The 13061-nt window shown below is 43.2% G+C and overlaps 1 protein-coding gene across 7 annotated transcripts in view; it reads left to right on the top strand.

Annotated features, from left to right (window-relative positions):
• Positions 1–13061, top strand: part of TPK1 (thiamin pyrophosphokinase 1) — a 321965-nt gene that overhangs the window by 241262 nt on the left and 67642 nt on the right. For all 7 annotated transcript variants that reach the window (XM_066627433.1, XM_066627430.1, XM_066627431.1 and 4 more), the window contains one exon: positions 7518–7629. In XM_066627433.1, coding sequence (XP_066483530.1) covers positions 7518–7629 — 112 coding nt within the window. The remainder of the gene's footprint in view (positions 1–7517; positions 7630–13061) is intronic.

The raw sequence follows: 13061 nt of genomic DNA, 5'->3' as shown, positions 1-13061 counted from the left end.
AGAAGAAGCAAATTCTGCTGTAGGTGGTTTATAAATTTTGGGGGAAATGGTCACTGCCTGAATGACTGCAGTACATCCAGCAGGAGGTAACTGTGAAAGAGGGTCAGGCCTTGTTTAACAAGGCTGCTTTTTTTTTTTTTTTTTTTCCCCAAGCATCCAAATGAATTCTGGGTTTAAAAGTAGGGGATTTCATTTTAAATTATGGTTGTACAGTGCAGGTCTAGACAGTGCTTACTCAGAAGCAAGTCCCATTGTATTCAGTGAAACTTATGGCCTGATCCTGTGCCAACTACTGTCAGTAGAATGGGCATGCATGCAGTCGCAACTGTGCTGTAAAGCTTCACTGAAGCTATGCCCCCCAACCTGGTACGTGAACCACTAGGCAGAGGAGAGGTGGGGAAGGGCAGAATGGGAGCAGGAAGGAGGTGTAACTGGGCAAGGGAGGGCTGCCCTGGGTGAAGGTGGTTCAGGCCCAGGAAGGGGGCAGGGACAAGAGCAGACGCTGTCACAGCATCCTATCCCTGGGCTTCAGAGCCCTACACGGGTCTCCTCGGTTCTGCACCAGCTAAATAGCCAGCACAGATCCAAGTAGGCCTATAGGGGCTGCCAGGCACAACACAGGGTAAGGGAACCAATGTTCCCTTACCCTGTGGAGACCTCTGCCTGTCTCCTTGGCCCTGCAGGATATAGCGCTGTATCCAGCAGGGTCGAGGAGGCAGCTAGAGTCTCCACAGAGTAAGGGAACATCAAGTGGTGATCGGTAACTTCAGCGTTGCCTGACTCATGCCTGACATGTATGTATGTAGAAGAGAACGTGTAGTTTAATTTACTATTTCCATGTATTCCATTCTTACAATAATCTTTGTATCTTCAGTGCACTTGGTTACAATGAATTGTGTTGTGTGCTGCAAGTAAGGTTGCCATTTCTGACTGAAGCTATCCTTGGAGATTTCTCTGCTAACCTGATATAATGGTGAAAATTCCTGGAGACCCTGTTAAAATCTCTAGTATGGTTTCCAGTATTCCTTGGATATGAATGTTGATTCCTGGAGAGACCAGACAACTCTGGAGGGTTGGCAACTGTAGCCACTCATGTGGTATGTAACTATGCAGTCCGCTCTAACCACATGAACAGACTAATGGTACCCTTTCATGCACATCTGTGGCAGCATAGGAGCCACTTCCCCATGGTGCAGTCCCACAAGTCTGTAGACTGTGAGTGCCATGCCTCGCAGAGTGTGTCATGCCACATATGCTGCAACTCAGATGGACCTAAGCAGTCTTTGTCTTTTGTACTGCTTACCCTTCCACTTGGCACATGAGCAGGCTAGCAAACCAACAGCCTTGAGATTTGAAGGCCCAGAGATGGGACCTGATTCCCAGAGATTTGACCAAGCCATCTTTTGACCAAGCCACACTTTCTGCCTGTGTGCAGAAAGTAACAGACATTAATGCGGAGGAGCATGGGAGCAGTCATGGAGGTAGATCCAGTCCATATATGAATGGGGCCTTTGTTCAGTCATTTTCATTCATTCTGCATGCTTAGGAGCCCAGCCATGGGCCTCGTTATCACTGTGGTGGCAAACCTGTGTCTGGGTTGTACCACTTGAGATAGCATGTAAAGCGATCAGAGGCATGAATGCTGCTCCGTACAAAAAATGTCCTTCCACTTCAAAAACTGATGTTGGAGAGCAGGGCTCTAGCCCTAACCTTCTTCCTGACAACTAGTTTTCTCTGTAGAGGATTTTTTTGAATGGAGAATTGAACCCTTCCCCCCCCCAAGCTCCTGATTAGTACAATGCAGATTCAGGTTTACTAGCCCAGTGAGAACTAGACCATAAAAGATCTAGTTCTTGGTATGCTGTACTCAGACAGAGAAAGGGAAGTTACTTCTCTGAGCTTCTTGGCTTTTACCGTTGCAGGTTTATGTTCACATGAATACTCCCGGATTCCATGTACATAGTCAATTACCAGTTCAAATCGTTGAATTACTGTAAGTTTCTGTTTAGTGTGGGCAGAAAAGATCAGATTCAAAGTACATCCCTATGAGGGAAATCTCCAAAGACATTTTCATGCTACTGTGAAGTAAATGAGTAGCAAATTGAAATCTTAGTTCTGTTGCCACAAGGCTTCTTTTTCCCAGCCTCCAGTGCTGTGCTATTTTGCTAGTCACAAAGGCCACATGTAATGAAGAAGCTCTCAACTTTTTAAGCCTTTCAAATAAAAATAGTACATTAATGTGAGCTTATATATGAGCAAACAATGTGAAAAGCTCATTCTTGTTTTGGATGAAGCACTCAGAAGGCAAAAAAAGAAGAAGAAAAGACCTTTCTTTAGATGTGTTCCTCATAAGGCTGAACATAAAATTGATCTTTATTTTCCATCACCGGACATGAAATGAAAATGGAAAAAAAGAACTGAATCAATTTTTCTGATTGATCAGAGTTTTTTTCAGAAGTAGTTTAATAAGATAAAAAATAAGTGCGGCCACATTATTTAATGTGATTTTTATCAGCAGTAACATTAATTAAAGCACGATCCGACTTGAATTTGGACACCCAAATGTTAAAGCTCTATTCAGGTTCTCCACTTTGGGGGTGGCAGCAGCACTAAAGAGAATAATTAATCTAGTTTGGCTGTGTTTGTTTGTTTTGGTTTTTAACTTTAAAGCTTGAGGCTGCATCTCGACTATCTCAACGTTGACTCAGCTGAGATATGTTGTCTGCACTAAGCCAACTGAACGTCACCTCTGGCCTGATACACTGCTTGGGTCCAGGTCACAGGCAACCACAACCGCTTGAGTGTTTACACTGTGTTCCAGCTATACCATACTGTTAGTTCATACAAATTGTGATGCTTCTCCTTGCTGCCTTATGCTTCGTTTCTTTATATTGGATTAATTTGTTAACACCAAGAACTCTTCATCAGCTTATTTGGACATTTACATGGTAAATATATTCTTTCTTAAGTTCCATGTACGTTGATAGCCCCTGTATAAAGAATAATAAGAAATGCATTTTATGCATACATTCTCAAGTAGTAATATATCATGTCCCTTGTATCAGGGTATCTTAGTTCTCAGACCTTTCCTCTGTGTTGCATTGTGAAAAAATATTCACTTATGTGGAATTGGCAAAGGGATGATGACACAGAGGGACAAGGAACTTTGCCATGACTCTTTCATTCTTTTCCACCAACACAAACAAGGTTCATCCAGAAGATGAGCAGGCATGTGGTAGTGGTGACCACTGGGAGGACTATAATGGAAATTGCCACAGGTGGCTATAGGAGCTCTTTCATTCATGTGATCCCTTTAAATAAAAGTTCCATACACCTGCATTCAGATAAACCATGCAAGGAGCTTCTCTCACCCTGACCACTTAGGATAGTTTTAAAGAAAGCCCTCTCCCCTCCCCCCAAAAAAGTTTCAGATTTAAAACTCATAATAATTGCTACACCACTTGTGGCCCTTGATGCCTCTCAATGTGGCCCTCAGGGAGCCCCCAGTCTCCAATGAGCCTCTGGCCCTCCAGAGATTTGTTGAACCCCACACTGGCCCGACGCAACTGCTCTCGGAGTGAAGGTGAATGTTTGACCTCTCGCATGAGCTGTGGGATGAGGGCTCCCTCCACTGCTTGTTGTTTCACATATGTGATGCAGTAGCGGCAGCAAAGGAAAGGCCAGCCTTGCTTTGTGCAAGGCCTTTTATTGGCCTTGAGCTATTGCAAGACCTTCATTCATTCATATAAGTTCATCTTTAATATATTCATTTATGTAAATATATGTGAATTTATTCAAATTTTAAATGTAAATTAATTCTTTTTTCCCCGCGGCCCCAGAAGCGGCCAAGACGGTGTGGCCCTCCTGCCAAAAACTTTGGACACCCCTAAGGCCTTCTGAAGGCCTCGGAATACCCTCTGGACTTTGTCGCATTCCGAGGGGCTAGGTAAGGGGTTTGGCCCAGATCAGGGGCGGCCCTGGAAGCAGTGGCATCTCTAGGGTTTACATCGCCTGGTGCAGGAGGCCAGTACATCACCCCCATGATGGACCTCCTCCTATCCATTGGGCAGGGCAACAACCTGGGTGGCGGGCATGGTGATTGCCCCGCTCCCACTGGCTTTTTGGCCATACCTTTTGATAGATGAGAGATATTTCAAAGTGGTTTGTTTCATTGTATTCTGCTGTAAATTATGTATCAAACGGTATACAACCTGATTATATTAGTCCTAAAAACCGCAATTTTAACAATTTTGGTCACTAGTGGTGTCCATTTTGATAGAATGGATATATTTCTCTCTGGTTTTTTAAATTGCATTCTGCTGTAAATTCCACATCAAATGGTATATAACATGATGGCATTATTCCTACAAACCACTATTTTAGCAATTTCACTCCCCCCAGTGTGCATCATCCTCCCAGTGCATGTCACCCACTGCGGGCCGTACCCCCCTCCCACATCCCTCTAGCAACATGACTGTCTGGAAGGTGTGCCCTGGGTTGGCAGTCCTTCCAACTACACCGCTGTATATATCAAATTAGTTTACCTAACAACTAAACAAAATTAATGGATAGTATCACATGGGCAAGGGGTGGGCAAATGTTGGGTTCTGGGAGTGACATTTGGGGGGGCAGAGCCTTAGGAGCTGGCACAAAATGGAGGTTTGGGGAAGCAGATCCCATTAGGTCAAAACGGCATGTTGTACAATCCTTTACATTTTGGAGGTTGTTTTTAGACAACTCGTGGAAACCCAGTAGCCCACTCTCAATATTTTGTCTGTGCTCCAAACAAGAGAAATTCAGACTACTGAGGTTGTGACTGGAAGGATTGGCTGTGACTTTCATTGCCAGAGCTACCAGCAGCTCTCGAGTTACCTTCTACCCACCTCGATCTGGAGGACAACTTTGACAGACCTCAGGGATTATAAAGAAAACATTGGGCCTAAACTTTTGACCCTCTCATTCCTTATGTATAATGCTGTTGCTGTTTTAAGTCCTGTTCTGGCATTGCCCTGCCTGTTAACTTTTAAAAGATTCTGATCCTGAATGATTTTCTTAAATGTATTATTTAAAAGACTGTAGTCCCTGCCTCACTCTTAATTATCAGCTAGCCTTTTCTTCCAAAGATCATAATAGTGCTGAATAATCTATTCAAATGCTTAAAAAAAGAAGAGAATGACAAAATTCTTTTCTGCAATATAGGTTGGAATCCTGTTTGCACTTACCTAGGAATTGATCCCAGTAAACTCAGTGGAATTTACTTCTGAGTAAACGTGGCTAGGATCTGGCTGTCAGAGATGGAGAGAGAAGCTCAGACTGTGTCACAGTATACACCTATGTAGCGAGCTATCTTGTTCCTCCCCCTTTCCCAAATGCACCTACCCAGCATCACCCTAGGCTAGGGCTGTAGTTTTCAAACTCTCCGGGAGTTTGAAACCTGCAGTAAGTCTTTGCGGAGGTGGGGGGGAGGCAGCAGGGGCAAGGGGAAGGCAGTGATGCGATCCCCAGGATCGCGTCACTCAGGGGGCTGTAGGGTCTCGGATGCACTCACCAGCCCCTGCAGCAGCCATCCCTGTGTGTGGGGTGCCCTGCACGAGTGCCTGCAGGGTGCCCCAGGTCAGGGAAAGGGAGAGTGGAGTGATCTGTTCTGCCTCTGCAAAAGCGAAAGCGGAGCGCGATCGCCCCACACGTATAGGGCTTTAAAAACCTCACCAAGTGGAAGCTCTTGGAGAAAAATGACAATTAGCAGCTACAAATTAGTGAACTTCCAGAGTGTTGTGGGATGTTTGCCAGAGTGCATTGCTATTGTAGAACACAAGAGAGTGTTTTTCATTTCAGCTTGCATTGCATCATTTTCACAATAATTTCTGTTTAAACTATCGCCCTTTGGTTTCACATAAAGCAGCAAACCTGTTAACTCTCAGAAAGCACACATTTTCATCAATTTTCCATTCCAATTATGACCCATTATCGCCCCAAATCCCATTGGAATCTCCTTAAAATACATAATAGAAACTAGTAATTTTCTTCTATTTTAAATCATACCTAATTTGAGAGGCTTCTGTGGCAGCCTGTAAAATCAGATGCCTTTCTGGAAAAACACAACGATATTTTCTCCAACTGGAGAATTTTAAAAATGCTGTTTACTTGTCCCAATTTGATAACCTTAGAATTGTCCTAACTCAGGGAGAAAATTATATAAATATCTGTAAGCCTCAGCTTTTAGAAGAATATGACATAAATTTTAGGAACAACTTCCCCTCCCCCCCACATCAGACCAAGTCTCCAAATAGTTAAGCATTTTGTTCCTCTGCCGGGTCAGCATACATTTCACATGTGCTTTGTGATCTGTGATCTGCCCAGGTTTCCAGTGAGCTTTCAAACTCCGTACAGGACAGGCCCCACATCCATGGATTTCTATACACTGGGAGGCCTGGTTGGCCCCAATGCAGCCATCTTCAGGTTGACAGTGAAGATGTTTCTGTTCAGGTTTTTTTTAAGGTCATTTGTTTTTATTTTCTAATGCTGGTCTGTTATTTTATTGCTGTCACTTTATTTTTCTGATTAATTCTTATATTGTTGTTTTTAATATGGTATTGATTTTTTATTGTTGCATAAGCTGCATTGATGATCCCTTGAATGGGACCAAACAAAGGTGTAGAAATACTTTAAATAAAGAAACTTCCTCCCAAGTAAATAATAAATAATAAAAAAATAAAAATAACTTTATTTTTACCTTGCCTTTCTCCCTGAAGGGACTCAAGGCGGCTTACAACATGTTAAAACAGATTAAAAACATAATTTAAAAACAGATAAAAGCATATTAACACATATCATAAAAACAGTAGTCAGATAAAAAGTAGTAAAAAGGTAAAAAGAACATAGAGCAGCAAGTCATAAAAGAATCAGGCCTGTAAAAAAATGAAAAGATGTTGAAAAGATGTTAAAAAGGCCGAGAACTCAGAAGGCTTGTTTAAACAGGAGGGTCTTCAGGCCTCACCGAAAAGTCTCAAGAGAGGGAGCCATTCTTAAGTCAAGGGGAAGGGAATTCCATAGTGTTGGAATTCCTGGAAATATGCAGGTTTGTGACCTTGGGCACTGTTGGCACTTCTTGTTCCTTATCAGAATTTAACAGCTCAGATTTGCATTGGATCCAGATATTTTCTAGTTTGCTCCAAAGTTCACAGGGGATATCTGGGGTGTCAAACTGGTTCATACAGAGGGCTGAAGTTAGCATTTAAGGTGCCTGCTAAGGGCCAGAAGTGACATCATTAAGCAGGTGATGGCCAGAAACAAGCACTTTGTTTTCACTTGTTGGTTCAAATGACAGATGAGAAAATCTTCTGCAAAACTTGTTCGTATTTCTAAGATATGAGCAAACCCAGCTATCATGGGTAGGCAGAAAAATTTTTCTGGGGACCACATTTGACCCGCGGGCCTTATGTCTGACACCCCAGCCAGTTTCATGTTGTGTTTGGATGGTCAATGTAAGCAAAACCCAAATTTTTTCTTTGTTGCAGGGAAAGCACAAACTACATGTAAATACAGGACTGGAAGGCAAGTGGTGTGGCCTCATCCCTGTTGGAAGCTCTTGTGACAGCGTTACCACAGCAGGCCTAAAATGGAACCTCAGTAAGTAAGGCATCTCACTTCCAATAGGGTTGGGCTGCCTAACCACTACTGGTGGAAGCTGCTCTTGGGTCTTGAAAAGGTGAGTGGTTGGAGCAGAGCCTGACTGATGGCACAACTATACAGAACTGAACTCTGGTGGCTGAGAATTCTGAAGTTTCTCCTTGAGACAAGCAGAGAGAGAGACTGAGTAGATCGTAGTGCTTTTGTAAGCCTTTTCTCCATCCCTTCTTTGTTTGTTTTTGCCTTACATCTCCTTAAAAGCTAATTTTTCCTGCTTCTTCACCTCTCAACCCATAGAGGAAGTTGTTGGCTGCCTTACAGGGTTGTTGTAAGAGTTATATCAAAATAAAACACGGGAAGAGCTTTGGACACTCAGAAAATGCTCTACGAACCCTAATAATAGTGGTCTGATCCCATATACTTTCCCCTGCTAATTGGGTAAGAGGCACTTTTTCAAGTGGGTGCTCCTTTTTTGTTAGCAGGGGGAGAGTAACTGGCCCACCTCACCCCAGCACTGTCTCTTCTAGTGGCTGTCTGCTGGTATTCCCTGGCATCTTTTTAGATTGTGAGCCCTTTTGGGACAGGGAGCCATTTAGTTATTTGATTTTTCTCTGTAAACCGCTTTGTGAACTTTTAGTTGAAAAGCGGTATATAAAAACTGTTAATAATGATAATAATAATAATATACTTAAGCTTAGTGGGTTGTATCCTAGGGAAATAAGTAGCGGTGTTTGAGGATGGTGTTACTTGTTTTGTTCAGAAGCCCACTGTGTTCAGTAAGACTTCAGCTGTATCATTATCTTACTCACCAGAAACAAACACCTCTAGGAACAAGTCGTGACTAAGCATCATTGAAATCAATGAGACAAGTTAGCCATGGCAAACTTAAGTCCCATCCATTTCAGTGAAACTTGGTTTTGATTGACTAATTGCAATATAACCCAAATGAAGTTATAAGGAGATGGGGACTAAGGGTTGGTGCTTCGTGGAAAAGTGAGCTTTGATGTGCAGCACTGATTCAAATCTGAAATAGAGAGACATCTGCTTTTAAATGGAGAGCGCTGTGTGCTATTAAACCGCATACTTATCATATTAGGTGTGGCCTGATGGAAATGCTTCTTGTGTTCTGATCGTATTGCCTATGGAGTTCCTGGAGCCATTAGTAGGCTCACCACTCTACTAGGATTGCATGGAGGTACCTGTTTTATGACCAATGTTCTTCCTCCATGTGGGGAAGAACTACAATAGGGAACTCAGGATACTGTCAAATTATTCACTTTTTATTGGTAGCTTCATTGAGATCTAGTAGGGAGAATTACTATGGCCCAAATCCTAACCAACTTTCCAGCACTGGGATAGCTGTGCCAGTGGGGCGTGTGCTGCATCCTGCAGTTGGGTAGCAGTCATGGAGACCTCCTCAAAGTAAGGGAATGCTTGTTCCCTTACATCAGAGCTACATTGCTCTTATGTCAGTGCTGGAAAGTGGGTTAGGATTGTGTCCTATGGCAGTTTATGTGCCTTGGTCATGATATAAAGAACTCTGTAATTACTTCCATATACTCAGAAGGCGTATTTCCCCCCCCCCCCAAAAAGAGTCTGCCTGTACTTTCTGACAACTCATTTTTGAAACAGATGTGGAGAGGCAGCAGGCAGTGTGTTCTGCTGTGCCAAGAAAAGAAAAATAGAAAATCCAATTGAGCACGTACTTGGGCTCTTTGGATTGCGACCTTTATATATTTATTTATTTTTACATTTATGTCAGTGCATTGCATTGTAGCCTTACTTTAGAACTTATTGCCTAATTCTACCTGACTGGCTTGTTCAGTTTTGATGTTTGGAAAGTTTAAGTTTAAGTTTTTTGCTCAGGATCGCTGGGAGGTAGTGGATGTTGATTTCATTTCATCCTGCTTTTGATTTCTGCCTGCTGCACACTGAAGTTGCAATATATTTTATTGTGGTAGTTGTTGGTTTTTTTTTTATTATATATATAAAGTTTATATTTAAAGTTTATATATGCAAACTTTGAGCCACTTTGAGAGCCTGCCGGCTAGTCATACAACTTCTGCATTTTTAGAAATAAAAAAATAAAATAAAAACAATGCACCCTAAGTCTTTCAAAGAGAGCGGAAGAACAAATAGAAAGAAAGAAAAGTTGCTGGGAACAGTAATCAAAATTGAAATCTATGCATTCTCCCTCCAGCAATGATGCTAAATGAAAGCTGGGTATCTTGATTACATGTCTAACGCTACGGAAATCAATGAATGTTAGTTCAGGTTGGACTTTTTTAATAATTAAAAAAAACAGGGAATATAAATGTATACGGTAGGTTTCTCCATTCTCACTTTGTGGGCAGAAGCTCTTGGGGCAAAGGCAGTGTATAAAATGGAATTTTCTAACCAGGTTTTGATTTTGTGACACGTTCATTTTTCTTGGTAGGTATGTTTGGTGAGCTCTTTATGTTCCTTAAAGCTGGGGGGAAGGTTGTAAGGTAGGAGGGAGTCAGATTTCTGCAAAGTGATCTTTCCAACTCAGGAGACAAAAAAGATAGCACAAATAATAAGATACATTAATACCAGGAGTATACCAGCCACATGCAGCTCTTAGACATATAAGGTGTGGCTCAAGGAAATATGTTGGCTCAGCTCCTTTTTGCATCACAATTAATATAAAAGGTAAATTTAAAAACATTCAAGCTTTATTATTATAAAGTTTTTACTAGGTATAGTGAGAGTCCACTGAATTAAAATGCAAGTTTAATGTTCATGGTGAGTAAATATATAAATATTTAAGAACAGAAATGCTTCTTAAATATTGCAACTGTCAAACACCTGAAGGTTATCAGATGTGGCTCTTTGACCACCCCTGATTATAGCTCAGTTTTGCATCTTGAGCTTTGTTCAGAAGCTTCTGTTCGTTTGTCAAAATGAAATGTTTGGATCACAGTTAGGTAATGCACATCTGTGCTCCAGTGGTTCTGACGTAGCAGGGACAGGCCTTATTTCTTTGGAGACGTGCTCCTTATTCTGCCTTTTTTCAGGATGTATTTCACAGTTTTGCTTAGTGGGCGCACTAGAACTGCCATTCTTCAGGTTTCAGCCCCCTCACCACATTTCTAGAAACAGGCACACCAATCCTAAAGCGGTGGCACCTCCGGGTGCAGCAGCACCAAAGCTATTGCTGTATTCTGCAGCCCCACGGCAGCCACCAGAAGTCTCCTCGAGGGAAGGGGATTTTTGTCCTCTTTCTCTGGGGAAAGCCCCGAGCCCCACAATAGGGCTTCTCAAGCTGCACTGGCTATTTTGCCAGCACAGACTTGAGAGACTCCGTGTCGGGCCAGAGGGCCTGACATGGAGTTCAGGATCCGGCGGCGCAGAGATCCACCAGTTCCACACCCAGCCCTGCCCTCCCCCACCCTGGAATGCCTCCCCCGCAGCCCTGAGGCAATCACCACCACCTGTAGCTCTTACTTGGCTCTGGGTGGCATCTGGCTGGCACTGAGGTGGCGCCAGCACTGACTTGGCATAGGGTGCCACGAGTGTGCCTTACGGAACATTTGCAACACCCGGTGCCGGCAGTAGGCTTATACCACCGGTACTGAAGAGCTCAGGATTGGGCTCTAAATCTCTAGGTGAGGAGCAGGTGCATCCTGACTCTCTTGGACATGTGCGTATATGCAAGCTCATGCACATTAAAGTTGCTAGGTAGTGGCCAACCTGTCCTCTCCTATCTTCAGGTTCTCAATCACAGCACACTGTCCCATCACCAATTCATCACTTCAATTTTTTGGAATATCTTCCATTTGTCACCTGGAATGCCTTGTTCCAGAGCTTTCTTCAGCAACCACTTCTGGCATTCTTGGTTCCTACTGTCCTTTGAGGATAACTCAGTCACACCTGATGCTCGGAGTTAGAGCAGTAGCAATCAACACCAGAGCAGCTGTTTCAACACTTAATGTTTTGCTGAATGTCTTCTGGGTGCCAATCAGTTATTACCTGGCAAGGCCTATTTGAGATGCACTTGCAGCAAGACAGCTGTTGCAGTCATGCCCAGGATGGTGCCACGCCCAGTGGCTGTTGCAGTCTGAGAACAAAGGTGGTGGCAGCACTGGCTGTGTGGCAGATTCTTACCACCCTTCACAAATGCAAAGAATTTCTGCTCATCAAAGCAGACCTGAGCTCAGGGCTTATATATCCCTTCTCTGGATTTGTAAAGAGCTCTTTGCAACTGTGATATTAAGAGAGAAAGTTCCAGGTCCTATCCCTGGCATAGCCAGGTAGAGCTGGTGAAAAGCCCTGCCTGAAATCCTGGATTGCTGCTGGCTTAGATTGGTCAGGCTCAGTTTAAGTCAACTTCCTATGTCCCTGTTCTAAGTCATGGAGTTACACAGCACAGCAACACATCTACTTGAAAGGCTTCTCTGAAGGTAGAAAGTTGGAAATTCGCTGGACTAAGGACTTGGTGGAGATTAGAGGCCTGTGAGTAACTTCCTTCCTGGGCCCAAATTTATCTCAAAGGGCCTTTTTATGTGCAGTGTGATATTTGCGAACATTTTGACCTTGCATTTTCTGCTTTTGATTCATCACGAAACCAACTCACGGAGCTTCTTGTGTTAAACAGTGACATGGTGAGAAAGTACACTAGGTAACATCCTGGTGTGTTGGGGCAGATGTTTGTACCCCCCTTTTTCTGTCAAGCCTCCCACATGGAATAGTAGAGAAACCAATTCCCTTAGATGACTACAGCGGTATTGTTGAAACAGCGTTTATGAATGCAGGTCAGTGAAAAATCCGCCAGCGTATCCTTGCTCATTTGTCTTATTCCTGCAATGCAATGCTGTAGTTTTCATATGTAAGTGGTTCAGACCCACTGTACTAAATGGAAAGTTTCTTCTTGCTGAGAGTTTTCCCAAAAAGAACCCCACTGAAACTCGACAGCATAAATCTCGAATCTGTGGGGCACGTGCCACTGTTTTTCTGGTGTTAGCAGTGGAATAATGAAAGGGCAAGGATCAGGTGGGACTTGATAGATTAGATCGCCTTCAAGTTGCTTGTTGATGTGTGAACTCACGGCAAAAGTTAGTAGGATCAATGACTTTGTATGTGTTCAGAGATGTGTATGAACAAGAGTGTTGCATAAATGTGTATGAATGAATGGTGGCTTTGGAGCAGCGTACAATGTAGAATGCGCAGAAGGCGACTTGCTGGGCAAAGTCAGCTGATTTGCATGTCCCTCATAATCCTCCTTCCTCCTGCATGTCCTTCATAATCTAAGATGGACACTATTGCAATGGGGAATACAAACTACATTTATAAAGCCTGCATTAACAGCAGACTGCAGCAATAAGGATTAAGAGCAGTGGTTCCCAAACTCGTACAGGGGAGTTGGGAACCAGGTAAGTGTTTGCGTGGGAGGGGGTAGCAACAGCGCTGCA

The sequence above is a fragment of the Tiliqua scincoides genome, chromosome 5 (assembly GCF_035046505.1).
Source record: "Tiliqua scincoides isolate rTilSci1 chromosome 5, rTilSci1.hap2, whole genome shotgun sequence".
Lineage (NCBI taxonomy): Eukaryota > Metazoa > Chordata > Lepidosauria > Squamata > Scincidae > Tiliqua > Tiliqua scincoides.
The sequence above is the reverse complement of the archived record's forward strand: the minus strand, read 5'-3'. Positions and strand labels throughout refer to the sequence as shown.